Genomic DNA, 21993 nt, shown 5'->3' on the forward strand with positions numbered 1-21993 from the left:
GCCAATATTCAGCTCCAGACTGCAGTTTGAAAGGTACAAAAAAATCCCTGAATCACCACACTTACGGCAGAGCTATGCTTGCACTTAAAGAATGTGTCACAGCGAGAAAAGAGCTTCTTTAGTTTAGTAGGGAGAAGGAGGAGAAGAAAAAAAACCCTGACCACCGCTGTAATGTATGGACATTATTTTATGTAATATGTAATTTTTTTTCATGTGCATAAATGATTCTCCATGGGAACGATCACATGGACAGCAGTGGCAGCTTGCCAGCTGGACAACAGACGTGGGTTTTTAGATAATGGATTGGCGAAACGGATGCCCGTATCCACCAATGCCAATACAGGGAAAAAACGCCATTATCGGCCCAAAATATTGGTCGACCTCTGCTTCAAAATCTCCCACATGAGCTATGGATCTCTGCAGCTTCTTTAGAGTTACCATAGGCCTCTTCACTGCTTGTCTAAGTGATCCTATACTCTCCCTGTCCACCAGTTTAGGTGGAAGGCCATGTCTTCATTTGCAGTTATGCTATAATCCTTCGGTTTTCAGATGATGGATTTAACTGTGTTCTGTGAGATGTTTAAAGGTTGGGATATTGTAATCTAAGCCTGCTTTAACCATCTTTCTGACCCATCTGCTGTGTCTGGGTTTCATTATGTCCTTTATTAACTTATACTTCTAACAAAGCTCTGAGGCCTTCATAGAACTGTAGTTATTTAATATTGCATGTAATTGTATATCTCTATCCTTGTGATTCACAATCATGCACTACTCTGTGTTAGTCAAACTATAAAGCACATGGAACTTAGTGGTTGTAACACTGCAAAATGTTTCGAAATAGTTCCAAGTGGTGTACAAGACATGTCTGAGTGGGGTTTACCTAATTATTACATTCAGCTAATTATACTGACTTGGTTCTAATGTTATAAATCCTTTGTTAACAGAGCATCATTGCTGAGTTTGCTGGACATGCCGACGTCGATCTCGCCCATGAGATGGCCAACAAGGTGAAGCGTACAGGAAGGCAGCTCAAGCAGTGCCAAACGTTGGCACTAACCTACAACACCAGAGAGCATCTGCTCAATTTGCCGGTCTCCAACGTGGGTGCATGAGAACGGTTCAGCCGGAGCACGTTTTTTATGAGTCACTCGATTGAAATACAGCAGGGAGCACATGGCTCTGTCGCTTTTTAACTACCAATTATTGATGTTTATTCCAGTTTGACCGCCTGCCAAAACTGGTAGATGACTGCCAGCCTTTTATAGACCTCTGGACCACCATTTCTGACTGGCTACGTTGGAATGAAATCTGGTTCAATGCTCCACTGTCTTCAATCGAAGCTGAGCAGCTTGATCACATTGTCACTACTGCCCAAAAAAACATGAGCAACTGTATTGAACAGTTCAGTGGAAATCCTGGTTCGTAGCTCATTTATTATTTTAGACAATCTTGCCAAAGGTAAAAAAAAGTTATTTTTATCTTGTATCTTGACTGTCTCTTTGTTTTGTGTGTGTGCGCGTGTGTGTGTGTGTGTGTGTGTGTTGGAATGCAACATTAGACATCCAAACAATGGCAAGTGAAATGCTTAACAAGATGGAGGGGTTCCAGCCGTTCTCCCTTCTGATTCAGTGCCTAAGGAACCCAGGAATGAAGAGTTACCACTGGGAGATGATTTCAGAACGCATTAACATCAAAGTGAGACCAAAAGCAAACATGAATCTCACTCGCTACATAGAGCTTGGCCTTCTCAACCACTTGGATGAAATAGCTCGTGTGGCCGAGACTGCTGCCAAAGAATACAGCATTGAACAGGTGAAAGATGTGATGATCCACAAGGTCTTTCTCTTCTACTCATTTAGTTTGCTCATTTTTATGCCAGCAAAATCTAACGTGTTAAAATCAGCTTTTGTACTGAATAATATGAAAGCTTCTCTTCTAAAACAAAAGCAGCTATGTGTTGACTTCCAGTGTTTGTACCCAACTTCACTAAAGTCACAGTTGCACCTCTTTCTGCACCTGCTCGCCCCAGGCTCTGGAAAAGATGGAAGAAGAGTGGGCGACGGTTGTCTTTGACGTGCTTCCCTACAAGGACATAGAAAAGTGCATCCTAAAGGTTCCAGATGAAATATTCCAGATGCTGGACGACCATATTGTCAAAACTCAGAACCTGTTCTTCTCCCCGGTCAAAAACGTACTTGAGGGTCGCCTCAACACCTGGGAGAGAAAGCTCAGAATGACGCAAGTACGGAACAAAGCCAAAAGTCAGGCTGGTAAGAATGTTCCCGTGTCTCGTTTCCTATCGATGCCAATTTCTGTTCAATGCAGGAGGTTCTGGAAGAGTGGCTGTCATGCCAGCGTGCTTGGCTGACCATGGAGCCCATCTGTAGCTCCGAGGGTGTCAAACAGCAGCTGAAGCAAGGAACAACGTACAAGCACATAGTGCGACGCTGGAAAAACATCATGAGCGTCGACTTTCGCGATCAAAACGTCCGAGCTTTTACGTTCTGCAATTCAGAATGCAAGGTCAGAGAATGTAGCCCAGCAGCGTTGCACCAATAATGAACAGGGGCGTTTATGTGTGCGTTTCTAGGTCATTGAGTTGTGCCAAAATGTTCAGCTGCTAAACAACCTGAAGCGCTGCAACATCTTTTTGGAAAATGTTCAGAAAAGTGTTACTGGATACCTGGAGGAAAAAAGAAGCTCCTTTCCCAGGTAAGAGATGCTGGGGTGCAAACAGCCAAAGTAGTATGCAATTATATGTAGATGTTTTTAAATTTCACTTAACATTCAGCTGATGGCTGCCTTTCATCTAGAAGGAAGCAGAACATTTGTTCTTTCTTGGGCGTTCCTTGCTAAAGTTTTGATACTTCTTCATTTTTTTTCCCTAAATTGTGTCACATTACAACAACAAACTTCACTGCATTTTAAGAAGCTCTGTGTAACATTGAAGCAAAAGAAAAATGATACATGGTTTTCTCAAATTTTCCCCAAAAACAAAATCTAAAAAGTGCAACAGGACTTTGCATGCAGAGTGTGACTTTTTTTGTTTTTTGTTTTTTTAGAACAACCTTTCAAATAATAAAAAAGGTTTTCTCTATAAATTGTAAAATATTGACTGCTAAACATACCATTGACATTGTGCATAACGTTTGTATGTAGGTTTTCCTTCCTGCCAGACGTTGAGCTTCTGGACATCTTGTCCCAGTCCGAAGATCCCACTGCTGTTCAACGACTACTTCACAAATGCTTTGAGAACATCTCACAGGTCTGCTTTGGCTTCTCGAAGTACTCCACATATAGCCTATAACAAAAAATCGTTTTTTAACTAAGTTCTCTGTTGGTCTTCAGTTGCAGTTTGAGTCAGACCTACAGATCACACATGTGTACTCCAAAGAAGGGGAACGGGTCAAACTGTCCCTCCCAGTAGCACCCGTTGGGAATGTGGACGACTGGCTGAGTGACTTAGAAAAGTCTATCAAGACTACTTTGAAGGACAGCATTGCGAGTGCTCTCAAAGATTATTCTGTGGTAGGTTGAGTAGACTTTTTTGTTTCCCGTTTCATCTCACGAGATATTTTCTTAACGGCATAAAAGCAAAGGGCTTTTTCTAAAGCTTCGTACGTGCCTTTCCTCTGCCTCAGCGACCTCACGTTGAGTGGGTGTTATCATGGCCTGGCCAGGTGGTGATGGCTAGCTTTCAGGTTTTCTGGACTGCTGAGGTGTCTGGGGCTTTGGAGAAGGGAGACTTGGCTGATCGTCTCCATCCGGTGCTACAGAATCAGGTTTGCTAGCGCTAAAACGACAAAGCGGGATCGATTAGCAACAGTTTCCTGAACTAACAACTGAACATTGTGCACACTTGATTAGACAGTTTCCTGTATTCCTAACCTTGTCATTGTTTTTTTTTTTTTTTTTGTTGTTGTTGTTTTTTTGTGAAGCTTGCTGATTTAGTGCAGCTAATGAGAGGAAATCTCACTAAGTTGCAGCAAGCTGTGTTGTCCTCCCTCATCGTGATAGAAGTCCATGCAAAGGATGTACTCTCCAAACTGATGGAGGAGCAAGTGACAACCATCGATGACTTTGAGTGGATCAGCCAGCTTAGGTTATCGGTTTGCTTTACTTTACAAACCATACATTTTCACCTCTTGACATTGTTGACAACTATGTATTTGACCATGATATGTGTCACAAATTTTTTCGCAGATATTACTGGATAAAAGAGGACCTGTATATCCAAGACATGAATGCAGAATTCTTGTACGGATACGAATATCTTGGCAACTCTAGTCGCCTGGTCGTTACCCCGCTCACTAAGAGGTCGTGCTTCAGTGTGATGGTTTACAGATGCATTTTGCTCGTCACAGCGGACAACCACTGAATACAAACTTGTGACTCTTTTAGATGCTACCTCGCCCTTACGAGAGCGCTAAACCTAAAGCTTGGGGGCGGCATCGCTGGCCCAACAGGGGCGGGAAAGACAGAAACCGTTAAAGATCTCGGAAAGGCTTTGGCCGTCCACACTGTAGTTTTCAACTGTGCCGATCAGCTCCGTACCTTTGCAGTGAGAACATTTCTTAAAGGGCTAGCCAGGTAAAAAAACAAAACAAAAACTTTCAGTGTGAAAGAATATGAAACAACACATGCTGTCATTTATGTAAGATTTCTTATCTGTCGTTTGTGCTACAGCTCTGGTGCTTGGGCTTGCTTGGATGACATCATTGGGGTTGATGTGGAGGTTCTCTCTGTTATGGCCCAACAGATCTCCACAATACAGAAGGCCCAGCAGCAACAGGCAAAACCTGGATTCACTGATAATTCCCTTTCTACTAGATCCTTTTATAATCACATGTTGTTTGCCCCGGCCATTAAAAATTTCCTGTTTTTCTTTTAGATCTGACCTGCCAATACAGCTTTTTACCAATTCGGATCTCTATTTTAAGGACTAAGACATAAATTAGAAAATAGGCAGGCTCTTTGAAAGAGGAAGTAATTTTTGAATTAAAATGAAAATTAAGGAATAACAAGATTATTGCTTAATAACAAGATTATACCCATTTTATATTAAACAAGTATTTTATCTGATTTTTACTAAACTTTTAAAAAGTGCATCATGTGCAATTTGTTTGTTGATTCATTTGTAGAACAAAATGGTGTAAGTTCTTAGTTTTGGTTCATTTAATGAATAGAAATAAAACAAACAGGTTTGTCAGTAACTGACTTGCTGAAATGAATTCCCCTGTTCTGACTTCGTTTGAGTGATTGGTTCATCTCTATTGTATACGTTTTCTTTATAACTAATTAGTTTTTATCTGTTTTTTGTAAGTCCAGCAAAAAGCAAACTTATTTAAAAGTGATTGTTTTCTCTAGGCTGACCATTTTGTATTTGAGGGAGTGGAGATCCCTTTAGTCCCTTCTTGTGCCATATTCTTCACCATGAACTCTGGTCACTCTACTTACACAGAAATGCCTGGCAGTCTGAAGGTAGGAAGTACTGATTTAAATCCAAATAGCTATGCAGCTCTGAGGAAAAGTAAGTGGGATTAAAAATATGGCTCAATGTCTCCTGCAGGCTCTGTTCCGCCCTGTCTCCTTGATGATCCCTGATTATGCTGTGATCGCCGAGATCTCCTTGTACTCCTCAGGCTTCCTTAATGCCAAAGCCCTCTCCAAAAAGATTGATGCATTTTTCAGGTTCTCATTTGAACAACTAGGCTCTCAGGTATAAGTTTTGAAGATACATCAATTAGATTTTGTATAGAAGTAACGGGCCAATCTTTGTGGAAAATAAATAGATTCAATTTTGTTTCTATTTTAAGGATCATTATAACTTTGGCATGAGAGCCGTAAAGACTGTGATATCTGTAGCTGGAAACCTGAGGAGTGACAACCCCGACATGAATGAGGTTAGAATTATTTTTTATTTAATTTATTTATTTGTGTATAGATCTAATTTACCATAAAAATAAAACCGGATAATTCCTCAATAATTCTGTTCCCAGGAGTTAATCTGTCTTCAGGCAATTCGAGATACAAGCCTAGCACAGTTTTCCCAGGACGACCTGGAACTTTCCAGTGCCATTCTCATGGATCTTTTCCATGAAGCAAAAACAGCGCCCACGAGCTACGGCATTCTGGAGCAGTCGCTGCGTAATGTCTGCATTGCAAAGAACCTCAAGGATGTGGACGGTTCGTGTCCCGTTTGGCGAAAAAAATGTCAAGGATTATCCTTGCTCTGCTGTGCAAGTCTATGACTGTATTGTTGTCATTTCAGAGTTTATCAACAAGTGCATTCAGCTGTATCGCACCAGTGTGGTGAGACATGGTCTGATGCTGGTTGGACCTCCTGCATCTGGTAAAACCAAGGTACAGAACTTCCAAAAGTGTTCTTATTTAAAGGCTCACAGGGACGAACTTTTCCACATTTGATGACCTTACAACCGCAAACTTGTGTTTTACTGCAACTTTATGTGACTGACCGACACAAAGTAGTGCATAATTCTGAAATGGGAGAAAAATAACAGAGGGTTTTCAGAATACTTTCTTCCACATGTTTGCTGTGTTTGTACATGGCTTAAGGGAAACTGCAAACTGAACACTTTATGACTTTTTTTCTGCAGAGTCTTTCCTCTTGCCACTCTTCGATAAAGGCCAGATTTCATTTAGAACCAGATAAATACCAGCGCGTTAGAGGGAAAATGACAGAATACTAATGCACATCACACTTTCACATTTTTATTCTTAAAACATTTAAAAAAAAACATACATCCTTTTCCTTACACTTCGCATGTGCTGTTTTGTGTTGGTCTGAGACATAAAATCACAATAAAATACATGTATATTTCTGGCAGTAACAAGACAAAATGCGAAAAAGTTCAATTAGCCTGAACACTTAAGCATTTAAGTCATTTAACATTTGCAACTGACCCCAACTGCAAATCAGATTCATTGATAAAATTCTAAATTTTTTAGGTGTTTCCAAAATACAACAAGCGTTTTTTACAAGAAAAGATGAAACAGAAAAATGGATCTAACATTACAAGCATTTGATCTAAATTCAACACAAAATCCTACTTTCAGTTACAACTGCCATCTCAAAATTACCCTCTGAATAGATTTCTCTAGAATAAGTTTAATGCTAGTCTCAAGCACTCCTCATGCAACGGGTCCAGGGCTTCAGTAGCTTCATCAGACGTGCTTCAGACAGAAGACCTCAAATACCTGGACTTATTATTAACCCTTGAATGTGGCTGGTAACATTTCTCTGCATACTAGAAATATGACCAAGCCAAAAATGACGCTACCAAACATATATCAGAATTCACAATGGCCGGGTTTTACAAGAGGTTCTGGAAGACACTGGTGACAATCAGAGTTAAAGTCTCCTGTGGGATTTCAACATGCAATATAAACCAGAGGAGGAAGATTCTTCACCAGTGTTTCCAGAAGCCGATGTTTGGCTATGGATCATGTTGGCAGCAAAGGACTGCTCTACTAATAACTAAAACTCTGGAAATGAAGAGGTGCAATAATTGTGAGGGCTCAGTATTTATAATAGGTGGTACTTTGTGTTAAATGTGGAGAAGTATTATAAGTTGTGAGCTATTTTAATTGTTTTTGATTGATTAGTTGATTGCGAACAGCTTTTAGTTTATTCTCACAATAAACCAACTTTGCTGTTTGAGTTGAATAATTTGGGAATGCAAGAAGACTCGTGCACTAAAGCTGACCTGAATTCACTTTGTTTAGTGTTACGAGGTTCTAGGTGCTGCATTAACAGCTCTGGAGGACCAGCCTTCTACGGAGGGCGGTGTTTATCGGGCCGTCCAGATTTCTGTCATCAACCCAACATCCATCAGTGTGCAGCAGCTCTATGGAAACTACTCTACGAACTCTCACGACTATCACTGGTAACAAAAGTGTCCTTTAAACACAATCGGAGCAACAAGTACAGGAGGCCCACACTTTGACTTATCTCAAATCACGTAGGAAGGACGGTATCCTCCCAGCTCTTCTTCGCAAAGGAGCAGCTTCTGTGGACAAAAAGACACAGTGGTTCATATTGGATGGACCTCTGGATCCTGGGTGGATGGATGGCTTGAACTCTCTTCTGGATGACAGCAAAAAGCTATGCCTTAGCTCCGGGGAATTTCTACATCTCACTGATGTCGGGAGAGTTTTATGTTTTACTCTGTCTAACTGTGGAGTTTCTCTCACGTCGCTCTCTCTGCTCCCGTTTACATGAAGACGTGCCGTGTTTTTCCACTGTAGGAAATGTCCGTGATGTTTGAGGCGCAGGACCTGGCAGGGGCATCTCCAGCCACAGTCTCTCGCTGCGGTTTGGTCTACCTGGAGCCCAGTATGTTGGGTCTCCTCTCTCTCACGGAGTGCTGGCTGAAGCGGGTTCCTGAGGCTTTGAGGCCGTACACGGAGCAGATGAACTCACTGTTTTCTAGGTTCCTGCAGGTGAGGGAGGAGTCTGTGTGTTTTGGACCAGGAGGTAGCGTTAAAACTCTTTCATTTTAGCACCCAATGATAGTCAAAGCAATGTCATGCACTTTTTTTTTTTTTATATATTCCGATACAGGACTCAGTTGCGTTTGTGCGCTCATCAGTAAAGGAGGTCATCCCATCTCTGGACAGCAACCTTGCCTGTAGTCTCCTTAAACTGATGGATTGCTTCTTTTGTCCCTACAACACCAAAGAGGTTTGTGTAAAGCTCTTCAGCTGTTCGCGTTAAATCGTCGGCCATGTTTAAAGACAGGCAAGCACAGAACATCGTTTTCCAATTCTGAGTGCTGCGTTTGATTTGTAGATGAAAACTGTACGGTGTCCGTTTCATCGATACAGAAGACACTCCGCCGTACATGTGTTTTTTTTGCATGTGCTGCATTAGAAAAGTATTCATACCCCATTTTGTCACGTGACGTTATGGCCATGAACTTTCATGTGTTTTGTAGCGGTTTTATGTTTTAGTGCATTTGTGAAGTAGAAAAAAAAATGATACCTGGCTTCCAAAATGATCTAAAAATTAAAATGGGGAAAGTGCATTTGTGTTCACCCTCTTTACACTTAGACCCCTAAATATAATCCAGCGCAACCACGTGTCTTCAGAAAATCTCTTCTAAATAGATAGAGCCCACCTCTGTTTGATCTAATCTCAGCGTGAATCCAGCTGTTCTGTGAAGGCCTCAGGAGTTTGGTAGAGGACTTTAGAGAACAAGCAGCAGCAAGAAGCAGAGCAGGCAGGTCTGAAAGAAAGCTGTGTAAAATCTAGGGCAAGCTTAGGCTATTAAACTACATTCCAAGCTTTAAACATCTCCTTGAGCGCTGTTCAATTCATTACCGTAAAAGCAAAAATATTTGTAATACCACACTAACCTGGGAAAGCACAGCCCATCAGCTAAACTAAGAGGCTGCCAAGGAGAGCGTTAAATGGAGAAGCAGCGTAGAGGTCCATGGTAACTCTGGAGGAGCTGCAGAGATTCATAGGTTAGGAGGGAGAAATCTGTCAACAGGCTACAAGTATGTGTGTAAATCTGTTCATTAGTGACACGATTAAAGACAAGAATTCGCAGTTACAAGCCTTGTAGGGGACACAGCCAATGCAGATGAAGATGATCTGGTCAGACAATAACTAATTTTAATTTTGGCCTACATGTAAAGTCTTTGCGTGGCAGAAAATTTACACCGCACCTCAGGCTGAACAGAACATCCCCGCAGTGAAGCATGGGGATGGCTGGAGTTGATAGAAAGATGGGTTGAACATTTCTAAAAAAATAAAAATAATAATAATAAAAATAAATAAGTGAAATAAAAAGTGATTTTCCTTCTATTTAAGCTTCTAGTGCAAAGCTGGTAGAGACAAACGCAAAACACCTAAAGACAGAACGCATTGAGAGCTGATTCAGCAGAGCATTCACACAGGGGCACAAACTGCTTTTTAGTTGTAGATATATATTTTAAAACATTTTATTACATTTCCTTCCTCTTAACAATTATGCACTCCCATGTGTTTGTCTTTTAAAAAAAAAAAACATAAAATTTGTGGCTGTAATATAAAAAAGTACCAAAAGAGGCAAATGCTGACCAATGCGTCAGCTAGGCGCTGAACTAAGTTACTATTCTGACCTGTGCGACTTCACCACTCAGAAGCTGTTTCCCTGAATATTTACGGGAAGCAGGGAATCGCAGCCTTTAAGCTCTACTAGTCGTTACGCACTCGTCCTGCGTGTGCGTGAATATCGTTGATAATGGCCTTCTGTGTGATCTTCGTGCTATTTCAGGGCGAGAAGCCACCAGCTCGAGAGAAACTGGATCGCCTCACTGACCTGATAGAACCCTGGTTCTTTTTTTCGCTGGTGTGGAGCGTGGGGGCGACCGGAGACGCCGACAGCCGGCAACGCTTCAGTGCCTGGCTCAGGAGCAAAATGGCAGAAGAACAGGTCAGACAGATGTAGTTGAACTTTTTATCTGCACAATCAAAACATCATCAAATTACAACGAAGCTTGAAGAAAACGAACAGACTGTGTTAGTGAAATATAAAAAAAAACGAAACAAAAGGGAATTTTTATTTTATTTGTTACGCCGTTTAACTGTGTCAGGTTGTAGGGATGGAATCATGCTGAAGCAACAATGTGTATACTTGTTTTCTTCAGGTTCAATTACCTTTCCCTGAGGATGGTCTAGTTTATGACTACAAGCTTGATTATGATGACCACGAGGAAAGAAAAGTAACTATATATGTAAACCCTGAATTTAGATTGTTTATCAGCAGTCTTCGGGTAAAAGTGCAGTTTTGCTCCAATCACCTGTTTCGCCTGTGCCTTAGATACAGTGGGTCAGCTGGATGATATATCCCAAAAATGTTGTCATGAATCCAAGAGCAAATTACGCAGACATATTTGTTCCAACTGCTGACACAGAGAGAACGTCTTTCCTGATGGATTTGCTGCTTACCAACAGGAAATCTGTAAGTAACTGGACTCTAACTGCAGCAGATACTGCTTTTCTACAGGTTGTTTTTTTTTTAATTATTATTTTGGAGAGGTCTTTTCTTTCTCAACGTTCACGTTGTCTGTGTGATGCAGTTGCTGTGTGTTGGACCTGCTGGTGCTGGAAAGACCCTGACCATGACCAACAAGCTGCTGGGGAACATGCCGGCAGAAATCGATACACATGCTCTCGTGTTCTCTGCAAGCACATCGGCCAATCAGACTCAAGATTACATTGAAAGCAAGCTAAACAAAAGGTACACTTTTGTAATAAACCTTTTAGTACGTCTAGGCATATTTTTTTAAACGTTCTTTTTAAAAAATGTCTTTCATAATCAGAAGTTTTTCTATAAAACCAAAGATGAAAGTCATGAATGTACGTTCCAATAAGGCTTGTTTGTCAGATGATAACTACCGTTTAACACCACATACTAGGTATTAATCATGCTTTTAATTATGCCCACATTTCTGTATAATTTATTTGTTTTGGTCTGATGTAACATTTTAATCTTAAATGTTGTGTGTTCATCAGCTGTAAATAGAAAATGCTCATAACTGACAGAAATAAAGACATCAGCCTATGTGTCATTTATCTATATTATGGGTTTCACTTAGTGAATTGACTTACTGAAATAAATAAACATATCAATAATGATTCTAATATGGAATATGTACATGTCTTTCAGGCGGAAAGGCGTCCTTGGACCTCCAGTGGGGAAGCAAATTATCATCTTCATCGATGACCTGAACATGCCCGTGTCAGAAATGTGTGGGGCTCAGCCTCCTTTTGAACTTCTGAGGCAGTGGATGGAGCAGGGGGGCTGGTACGACAGGACCCAGAGAGGTACGTTCTCTGTTTGCTCAGTTTACTCTTTGATTGATTTAAAAACCTTTTAGATTGTCGTGGAGCTGACAACAACGACAATGAGAGAGAGAGAGTTGTGAAGCACTCATGAGACTGAGTTATCTCTTGTGTGTTGTTGCTCCTTCTGTTCAGGAACGTTCAATCACTTAGTGGACATGACTTTAGCTTGTGCCATGGGCAGCTCAGGAGGAGGCCAAAATGCCATTAATCAACGCTTCACACGGCACTTCCACATCCTGTCCTTTAATGGCACGGAGGACACCAGCAAAACAATTTTTTCAGGGATTCTTGGAAGCTGGATGGGTGAGTCAAGGCGTTGACGTCTAATAATAATAATCAAAGCTTTTAGTGGCATGCACAGTGCCTTGAAAAGGTGTTCCTCGAACCTTTTCACATTTTATCACAATATTGTTCGCAGTGAATATATTTGGCCCTGCTAGATAATTCTGAATGCCTGCTAGAGCTGGCCAGCTGGCAGACAGCATAAGCACAACTAGTCCTACAAAGCCAACGTAGCTGTGAACAAATAAATCTAACATTTGACATACATTCTTTGAATAAATATCTGACCAGCAACCTTGTCAGAGTTTTTCATTTATGTGTATTTAGGTTTATCTACCCAGTTCCACTCCTAATACACATTCATACATCAATACACAGGTTAGTAAGCAACCTGGGGTTAAGTGCCAAAGGGCATATTGTTCCTTGAGAATTACGTCGGGCCTCTTAGTTGCTTCCTTTGTTAAAGCTCTCTCTATCCGACCCTCCTAAACTCGTTTAAATGCCTCTTATAAGCACTGTGTGAAGATTTTAAACTGTTTTCCTTTCTGTGCCTCCTTTTTTTTTTTTAAATCAGGACCTGCTCCAGAAATCCAGGCACTGCAGGAGTCTCTTGTGCACGCCTCTATTCAAATTTACACCGCCGTTACCTCCCACCTCCTCCCAACTCCAGCAAAGTGCCATTACACCTTTAACCTCCGAGACCTGTCTAAGGTCTTTCAGGGCATACTGATGGCTGAGGCACACACCATAAAGGTGGTTATTAAATCTTGTAGCGATGACGTCACATGTTAATAAAGAGATTAAGCTGCAACTTAATTTGCTTCACTCTTAAAGGGACGCATTATGGCTATAGAAATAGAAAGCAGGGAATAGAACTATACTGTATAAGTAGCATCACTGCGTTTTTGGTTGTAGGATAAACTACAGCTACTTCGCCTGTGGTACCACGAAAGCTGCCGGGTTTTCCAGGATCGTCTGGTTTGTGCCAGTGATAGAGACTGGCTCAACAGTCTGCTGAAGGACTGCATTCAAGGGTTCGACTGCCACTTTGAAGACGTTGTACCCCACCTTCCTGTTTTGTATGGAGACTTCGCTTGTCCTGAGTCCGACCAGAATGTCTATGCAGCTATAGAAGACAAGGAAGATGTGAGTCCGTTTTGGGTACACTTTGACTATGTTTCCGTATGCTTTTTATGTTGCAAACTAAGTTTCCGGCATGTTTTGCCACACCTAATGGATTTTTCCAGGGTGAGTTGTGTGTTTTGTGATATCTTAAACAAACATTGTGTTTCCTCGTCTAGCTCGCAAAAGTGATGGAACTGTATGTCGAAGACTACAATCACAGCAACAGGACCAGGAAGCCTCTGGTGCTTTTCATGGATGCCATTGAGCACGTGTGTCGGATCAGCCGCATCCTACGCCAGCCCCTCGGCCACGCCCTGTTGCTTGGAGTGCATGGCAGCGGCCGCCATTCGCTCACTAAACTAGCCTCAGACATGTGAGAGTCAAGCAAGTCTTTGCACCTTTACGTAATCTTGTCTATCCAGCCATGCCTTTGACCATCATTTCTAAAGATAATGGCTTTCAAATCTTGCCGTTTTCAAAAGAGTTTTTTATGTTTTTTATTGAATTCTTTTCATATTTAAAGCACTATATTCATAGTTGTAGATCACATTTATTATATCATATTCTGTTTAAACAAGAGTATACTCAATATAGTGTGTTTTATAAGAGTTTCACAAATTGCACTGGGTGAAACCTAAACTGTCTATATGTATCTCTATCATTGAAAAGTTGATTTCTTTTAGTAATCCAGTTCAATCTGTAAAAAAAAAAAAAGTAGAGTAATTTTTGTTTATTTTGATGATTATGGCTTTTAGCTAAAGAAAACCCAGAAATCCCTTTCAGAAAGACAAAAATAACTGTTTCTAATACAGAAATGTGGACTTACTGAAAATTAAGTCAATGCCATCTACAGTATCTATACTCAATACTTGATTGGGCCTCCTTTAGCATGAATTACTGCAGCATTGTGGCATGGAGCCGATCAGCTTGTGGTTCTGCTGATGGCCCAAGGTGGTCCAGGCTGCTTTGATAGCAGCCTTCAACCCATCTGCATTGTTGGCTCTGCAGTCTCATCTTCCTCTTGACAACAGTCCATAGCGGGCATTGGTATTTTTGTTAGTGCTGGCCGGTGCCGAGAAAAAACAGCAAAATCAAATCACCATCCTCATAAAGGCTGAAATCAGAGGGAAACATTGTGTGCTCTAAAGATTTCCTGCTAGATGACTGCACGGGCTTTGGACTTGAGAAAACATAGTGGAGCAACACCAGCAGAACACATGGCTCATCAAAATGATTACTGACTAGAAACTGGGCCTCTGTGCTCTACCTCCAGTCTCTGGGACCATAATTTCAGTCCAAACCCCTCCTTTCATTTGAAAAGAGGACTTTGGACTTTGTCTTTTCTCCTGTTGCGCCAGGTGAGTCACTTATGACGTTTCTGGTCCAGCAGCAGCTTAACACAAGGAACTGGACAGTTGTGGCCCATGTACTGGATATATCTCTGTGGTGAATACTGAAGATCTGACTAGCTGCAGCCCAAACGTGTTGCCCGTGCACCTTTACCTCCCACACTTTTTCCTTCCACCTAACTTCCTGTTAATATGTTTGGATACAGCGCTTTGTGAACAGCCAGCTTCTTAAGCAATGCCTTTTTTTTGGTTTAGCTCCCTTGATCCTGTCTATTATGAAAATGTCTGTCAACTCAGCAGTCACCCTCATTATTATTTAAACCATAATATTTTTATTGGTCTGGTCAAAAGTTATATAATTATGTCATTTAAAGTATTAAACAATAAAAGTAACAGAGAAAAATTCTGGAAATGTATCACATACATTGCTTTGTAATGAATCAATGTACGAGTTTAACTTGATTTGAATTTCTAAAAAAAAAAAAAAACTAAACTTTTAAACAATGTTATAATTTATTGACATCCTTGACATCCTTTGTGTAATTTGGTGTTAATTTTATGAAACCTGCACAAAGACAAGATATATGATGTGCTGGCCCAGGCTTAACAATGGATTTCTCCATGTTTAGATGTGGATATCGATCTTTCCAAATTGAAGTGTCTAAGAACTATGATCAAACCGAGTGGAGAAAGGATATTAAAAACCACATGTTCTCTGCTGGTCTTTTGGACCAGAAGATCACATTCATCTTTGATGAAACCCAGGTATACAATAAGATTTTGTTACCATCAGTTGCTGTATCTGTGAATTATGGTGATACTATAATTACTAAAACCACTTCCTCGACAAACAAGAGCAGGATATAGTGAATAAATGGTTTTTCATTCTTTGCCAGATTAAGTGGGAGTCCTTTCTGGAGGATATCTGCAACATTTTGAACAGTGGGGATGTTCCCAACCTGTACACACTAGAGGAACAAGAGCGTATCCTAAAAGCAATGAGGCCGGTGGTGGAAGGCCAGGGCCAGCAGCCGACAGAAGCTAATCTTATGGCTGCCTACAAGAGGAAAGTTAACAGCAACTTTCACCTGGTTCTCTGCATGAGGTTAGTCTGAATATGCTCAGAAATCCTCCAGCTATTGTTTGTTTTATACTTTCTTTTCAATCTTAATATTTTCTTTTGCAATCTTCTTTTAAACCTCTTCAGTCCTATAGGTGAGGCATTTCGCGCACGGTTGAGGCAGTTTCCTTCTCTGGTGAAATGCTGCACCATAGACTGGTTTGACGCCTGGCCAGAGGAAGCTCTGCAGGCTGTGGCTGAATCATTTATAAATGGGCTACCTGAGCCGGAAGTCAGTCCCATGACTAAGAAAGCACTGGTAAGAATCTGATTTATGGGCGTATCAGTGGCTCAGTGATAGAGCGTGCAACCCATCCTGGGAGGCCTCAGCCTGTGGACCTTTGCTACATTGTCTTCTCCCTCTAAACCCCATTTTCTATTGGGATAACCTAATCTCTTACTCAAAATTTTAGAAAACACTAACCTTTAATTTGAGTACATCTAATATATGGCGAGAAAAAGTTTTTGTTTGTTCAAAACAAAAACAAATCAAGTAAAATATTTCTTAACATTTATACTTTAGTTCTTAGGAACTATTTATTTTTCCCTCTGTTATAAATAGGACGTAACACTGAGGCTCTTGTCTTTTGGTTACTGACCACTGGGCTAAAAACGGATCCCTCTTTATCTTGCCACTAACCACATAAACAATGGTAAGAAAGTGATAGGAAAAGGCTACATGCTGTCATATTGCAAAAATGGGGCCGTATAGTGTATTGACAGCAGTAATCCCAATGTGCCTCTGATGTTTTTATTACAAACAGCTATTTAATAATACAATAAACTGGCAATCTTTCCTAGGGTGTACACCACCTCTCGCCCAATGACCGCTGTAGATATAGGCTCGCTTCCATGCGGCACAAATGGGTATTATTTGTGATCGGCACAGTATGTTAGCAGTAGTTATCAAATAACCTTAACAATGACGCAAACTGGCTGAATGACAGCACCTTTTTTTTAGTCTTAAGGAAGAACATTTCTGAACTTCTAAGAAAGATGTCAACAGATCATCACTGACTAGGCAGTCAATCATAAACGTAGAGGTTGTCACTGTTGTACCAACAGAAACCTGTTCCTTCCATGTCTCTCTCCTCAGTTAAATCTAGGACATAACGGCCTGAGCTGATTATAATGAACATGGGATTTAGTCAGCTGGATGCTGATGTTTCTGTTGATGAGCAAAGTAGCTAATGTGATGGAGGCAAAGTTTAAGTTTTCTGCTAAGATTAAAATTGGCGGGCGTGCTTCGGTGGCGCAGTGGTTAGCGCGCATGACCCACGTACGGAGGCCTTAGTCCTGCAGTCGATCTGCAGAGATCCACTGATGACCTCCATTTACTATCGCTGTCCAACTGAGCTGTTACTACCTCTTTATGTTGAGCTCTTGAAGGACAAACAAAATGAGTCCAGTTTTAATGCCCAAAGTGGACATAAAACCCTGAAACAATAGAGTCTTGTCTAAAAATAGTGAAATAAAATTTTCTTGCAACATTTTAATGAATACAGTCTCTTTCACAATGACATTCTCTCCTCAGACATTGGCATGTGTGAAGATCCACAAGCTGGTGGCCAGGAAGAGTGAGCAGTTCCAGAAAGAGCTATCTCGACACAATTACATCACACCTAAGAGCTACACAGAACTGCTCAAAGTCCTCACAGATCTCACTGGATGCAAGAAACAAGAGCTAGGCAGAGCTCAACAGCGCATAAACACCGGTCTCGACAAGGCAAGGCACTGGATAACTACCAGAATGGATTATGTACCTTTAATCAACACTCAGTGAGCATTAGTTACTAAATTAATAATACATGAAACTACATGTTTTATGTATACATGTATTATCTAAACGTCTGCAGCTTTGTGGCAAAGCTGAGGAGGTGAGGAAGTTGCAAGAGGAGCGGGAGATGATGCAATCTCTTTTGGAGGAGGCTGCTAAAGATGTTGAAGTAACTATGGAGACCATTTGCGTAAGTAAATACCAACAGCAGTCAGCAATACTTACACTTGTAACAACAAATAAAATGCCAGACCCTGATATGTTAGCCATATACGGTCTATCCTTTATGCGCTGGAACAAAATCCTATCAATAATGGTTTAACAAGGAGACAAAGGTTTTACATAAAGAGGTTCAGATGCGTTTTGTGGTAAATGTGTCATCATAATCTATATTACTAGAACAATTCAGCATTCGCAGAGAAGATCCGCAAGTCAGTGCAAGAAGAAGAGGCTAACCTTTCAGAGAAAGAATGTTTTGCCAGGACAATCTCTGCCAATGCACAGGGAGACCTGGGTGAGGCTTTAAAAGTTGTGGATAAAGCTCTCGCTAGCCTGAAGTCCCTCGACACAAACAGCCTCACTGAGGTAAGTGGCATTAAGACAGAGATTAATTATACCAAGAGTCCAGTCCTCAAGAGCCCGTGTGCTACATGCTTTAGATGTTCCCCATGTTCAGCAAATCTGAATGGTACATCACCAGGTTTGTACAGACCTGGGTGACCTGCTGAGGAGGTCATTTAGCCATTAGTTCAGTCGTGTTGAACATCTAAACGTGCAGAACAACAGCTCTAAGGGACTGGAGTTTGCTACCCTGTCCTGGGTTTTAAAGCTTTTATAACTATAACCTGAAGGATTTTAAAATCACAGGTCCAAATCACTGATCAACTTCCCCGGGGGGTAAAGCTTGTGCTTGAAGCAATTTGCATCATGAAAGGCATCGAACCTGTAAAGGTTCCTAAAGAGAAGCCTGGCACCAGCTTTGATGACTACTTGGAACCTGCTAAAAGTCTCCTACAAGAACCTGCCGATTTTTTGGAGAGCCTCTACAACTATGACAAGGTACACCACATTGATATTATACAGGCACATGAAAACGTTATCACACCAATTATAAGGCTTTACAAGCAGACATAGAAACAACATGGTCCTCAATAGGTCTTTTGTCGAATAAAGAAAGCCCTCAGATGTAGTTAAATACACATTTTTCCCTACAGCGATGTTTATTTGAAGAAAATATATCAAAATGTAAAAGCTGTGTGGAAAAACAGAGTAAACCCTAACAGCTTCCAGATTTTAAAAAAAGCTTAAGTAGCAGCCAGAGGCTGTTAATCTAATGCAACCTGCAATGCTTTGGAAAAGTATTCATACCTTTTTAAACATTTGGATTTTTTGTCACATTTGAGCCAGATTGGTTTGGAATTTCAATAAGCAAACAAACTTGTAAACTTTATTTCTACAGCACCTTGTACAGATAAAAAACACAAAGTGCTCCTCAAACCAGAGAAAAAGGGAAAACGGGAAAACTTTCCTGGAAATTAGCGATAAGTATGACCTGAACTATATAGTAAATTTTTCAGATGGCTAAAAGAAACAGGTTACTATAATAACGAGAAAAATACTGTCATGGAGATTTTCAATGTGAATTCAGTCCAGAAAGCATTAAAAGGGAGGTCAGTAAGACTCTTACCAGTATTTTACTACACAGTGTCAATAAACAACACACACTCTACTCAACATATGAAAGAAAAAGTGGGGGGATAAACTTAAATACTGATATATCCACTGAGGACTGATAACGTATGTGAAAGAATTAACAAAATAAGTACTTGGTCACAGAAGTGAAGAGAAATCTCATGGCCAAATTTTCATATTGGGGAAAAAATGCAATACAATTTGCTTTTGAAAATCTTTGTTAAATAGATGAGCAGATAAGCATCTACAGGGGCAAGACAGAGAATTGGTTACAAATAGTGGCTTACAAGATGGCAGTAAAAACAAGGGAGTGGAACCAGGCAGCTCCGGCAACCTTTAAACAATGGACTGAAATTATTTCAGAAATATACACAATAGAAAAACTGACAGAATAAGACTGTTGAACTATCAAATGGAAGAAAATGTAAAAAAAAAAGTGATTTTTCACAAAGATGGGCAACACAGACACAATATTATATACTGAGACATCTAGAATGTTCAGAAAACATTGATATTCACGATGACAATGCTTCTGTCCATTAAAAACAATTCAAATAAAGTTACAGAACAAAATAAAATATTTTGTAAATTGTAAATATGACTGTGACAAATGTGAAGACATTCGACGGGTTTAAATCCTTCTTCATGAATCTGTATGTTAGAGCAGCTTGGTAAACATATTTTTTTGGGCGGTTTAGTGCTCTGAAGCTTTCAGGTGTTGTTTAAGAAGAGCTGCTAATCCTACATGGAGTTCAGTCTGAGGTAAAAATCTTGTTATTGTCAAAATGCTCTCATGAGCTGGATGCCAGACACTAAAATTAGTAGGGTTAGGGTTAAACTTATTGGACTAATGACTATTTGAATGCTTTAAGCTTCTCGGGAAGTGTTGTTGGTGCAAGTGAGAACTATGTACATTCTGAGTGGGCGTGTCTCCAAAATTTCATTATAGTAGCACATAATGACAATAAAGATTCTTGAACCTCTGTCTGTCCTTTTTCCCTTTGACTTTAATCAATATAGTAGTAATATGTGATTTAGACGTGTTTGTTTTCTGTTGTCAGGACAACATTCCGGATGATGTGATCCGTTCGGTGCAGCCCTACATCGACGATGAAGAGTTTCAGCCTGACTCCACTGTCGAGGCTTCCATTGCCTGCAGCTCTATTTGCCAGTGGGTGCGAGCCATGTATGAATATCACTTTATGGTCAAAGCTGTGGAACCAAAAAGGGTAAAACCTGAAGATACCGAATCGAAACATTGTCTTAATTAACTGCGGAAAATATTGCATTTACAAACAAAAGAGAGAGACTAAACTGGTGGAAATGTGAACGCTGTTGCAGCAAGCTCTCCAGGAGGCTAAAGAGGACCTAGCAGCCACGCAGCAGTTTCTTTACGACGTCAAGAAGAAACTGGCAACTCTGGAAGAAAGCAATCACTCTTTACAGGCCAAGTACCAAGAATGTCTGGCTAAGAAGGAAGATCTGGACAACAAATATCAACTGACTGAAGCTCAACTCGTCAGAGCAAAAAAGGTCAGAATAAAGATGGCGGCTCATACAATGAGGAAAGTTTAACATCAAAAGCACTGAAACGGACTAGAGTCATAAACAGCGTGTAAACAAGTTGAACAAACAGTCAGGAGGCAGTGAAAATGTAGGTATCCTGAAAATATGAAGCTTTTGTCACATGTTGATTGTGTGTTCTCCAGTTGGTAGATGGGCTCGCAGAAGAAGAAGAGCTCTGGAAGGAGACAGGGAAACATCTTGACCGTTTGGTTCATAATCTAGCTGGAGACATGCTTCTGTGTGCAGGATACGTCACTTACCTGGGACCCTTCTCGGTAAGTTTGCACACTGAGAAGCTAATTCAGCCTTTTGATTCAGGACCAGGGACACATCTATAAGTTCCAGGACACCGGACCCCGAGGACCTCTGCCCTAAATGCTTGCCGTTGCACCTCTAGGAAAATGTCACCATACAAAGTATTGGCTGAATACAAACATCCACCACACCTTTCACCTTCTTCTGTTAGTTGAGAACGAAATGAATATGATCTAGACTTTTCTTCCACTTTAAAATTCTGGACTAAATTACATTAATCCATTACGTCCAAACCTTAATTGTATATATTGAGTATTTGGTTGTATTGAGACAAAAGGTGAAACTGTTTAATACTTTTGCAGAGGTTTGTATGTTTGTAGGCAGGTATCAGTGAAATCATTTCTATACCCTGGTTTTATTTTTAGGGCGAGTACCGGGCGGCCGTAGTAGCAGAATGGCTTCATTGTTTCAAAGAGCTGAGTCTTCCTCACACTGATGAAGCTAACCTGATCAACAGTTTAGGAGATCCTGTCGAGATCAACTCTTGGAAGGTCAGAGGTCATGATGGCATTCTCTAGGATCAAAAAGATTAGGAAAGATGTCTCTTTGGCTTATTTTTTTCTTTTACTTTTTGTAGCTTAGGTTTTGCTTGCTTACATCCCCAAATGATCTGAATTTTTAATATTTGGAATTAGTTTTCATAAGTTGCTTTTGTTTTCTTTTTTATCTCCATTTGCATAGATTTCAGGATTGCCCAAGGACACATTTTCATTGGAGAATAGTATAATTGCCCAGTATTCTCTCCGCTGGCCACTGTTTATAGATCCTCAGGGGCAAGCCAACAAATGGATCAAAACCATGGTGAAGTCTCTCAGATTATACCTTAATATTTTGGGGTTGCAGATTCATTGCATAAAAGTGTGTCAAAGTTCACATATTAACCTACATTGATAGTTACATAGCTCTTAAT

General features: G+C 40.5%; 1 protein-coding gene across 13 annotated transcripts in view; it reads left to right on the forward strand.

Moving 5' to 3' along the window:
* dnah1 (dynein, axonemal, heavy chain 1) overlaps positions 1–21993 on the forward strand; it is a 52904-nt gene that overhangs the window by 16401 nt on the left and 14510 nt on the right. For 10 of the 13 annotated variants that reach the window (XR_004927265.1, XM_036124622.1, XM_036124627.1 and 7 more), the window contains 43 exons: positions 945–1100; positions 1220–1418; positions 1559–1812; positions 2030–2242; positions 2326–2487; positions 2591–2712; positions 3160–3265; positions 3349–3528; positions 3642–3782; positions 3939–4102; positions 4204–4317; positions 4402–4590; positions 4687–4792; positions 5368–5481; positions 5570–5719; positions 5817–5903; positions 6000–6186; positions 6272–6363; positions 7747–7907; positions 7987–8164; positions 8269–8463; positions 8585–8704; positions 10284–10442; positions 10657–10731; positions 10830–10970; positions 11089–11249; positions 11679–11836; positions 11990–12160; positions 12714–12892; positions 13055–13285; positions 13441–13637; positions 15243–15378; positions 15510–15718; positions 15821–15992; positions 17268–17459; positions 17590–17700; positions 17910–18095; positions 18378–18569; positions 20264–20431; positions 20544–20735; positions 20912–21043; positions 21449–21574; positions 21765–21884. Coding sequence is in view for 12 of the 13 variants with exons in the window: in XM_036124622.1 (XP_035980515.1) it covers positions 945–1100; positions 1220–1418; positions 1559–1812; positions 2030–2242; positions 2326–2487; positions 2591–2712; positions 3160–3265; positions 3349–3528; positions 3642–3782; positions 3939–4102; positions 4204–4317; positions 4402–4590; positions 4687–4792; positions 5368–5481; positions 5570–5719; positions 5817–5903; positions 6000–6186; positions 6272–6363; positions 7747–7907; positions 7987–8164; positions 8269–8463; positions 8585–8704; positions 10284–10442; positions 10657–10731; positions 10830–10970; positions 11089–11249; positions 11679–11836; positions 11990–12160; positions 12714–12892; positions 13055–13285; positions 13441–13637; positions 15243–15378; positions 15510–15718; positions 15821–15992; positions 17268–17459; positions 17590–17700; positions 17910–18095; positions 18378–18569; positions 20264–20431; positions 20544–20735; positions 20912–21043; positions 21449–21574; positions 21765–21884 (6798 nt within the window). In the remaining variant the exon portion in view is untranslated. The remainder of the gene's footprint in view (positions 1–944; positions 1101–1219; positions 1419–1558; positions 1813–2029; positions 2243–2325; positions 2488–2590; positions 2713–3159; positions 3266–3348; positions 3529–3641; positions 3783–3938; positions 4103–4203; positions 4318–4401; positions 4591–4686; positions 4793–5367; positions 5482–5569; positions 5720–5816; positions 5904–5999; positions 6187–6271; positions 6364–7746; positions 7908–7986; positions 8165–8268; positions 8464–8584; positions 8705–10283; positions 10443–10656; positions 10732–10829; positions 10971–11088; positions 11250–11678; positions 11837–11989; positions 12161–12713; positions 12893–13054; positions 13286–13440; positions 13638–15242; positions 15379–15509; positions 15719–15820; positions 15993–17267; positions 17460–17589; positions 17701–17909; positions 18096–18377; positions 18570–20263; positions 20432–20543; positions 20736–20911; positions 21044–21448; positions 21575–21764; positions 21885–21993) is intronic. The other 3 variants (XM_036124624.1, XM_036124630.1, XM_036124629.1) reach the window with 3 other exon arrangements.

The sequence above is a fragment of the Fundulus heteroclitus genome, chromosome 20 (assembly GCF_011125445.2).
Source record: "Fundulus heteroclitus isolate FHET01 chromosome 20, MU-UCD_Fhet_4.1, whole genome shotgun sequence".
Taxonomy (NCBI): domain Eukaryota; kingdom Metazoa; phylum Chordata; class Actinopteri; order Cyprinodontiformes; family Fundulidae; genus Fundulus; species Fundulus heteroclitus.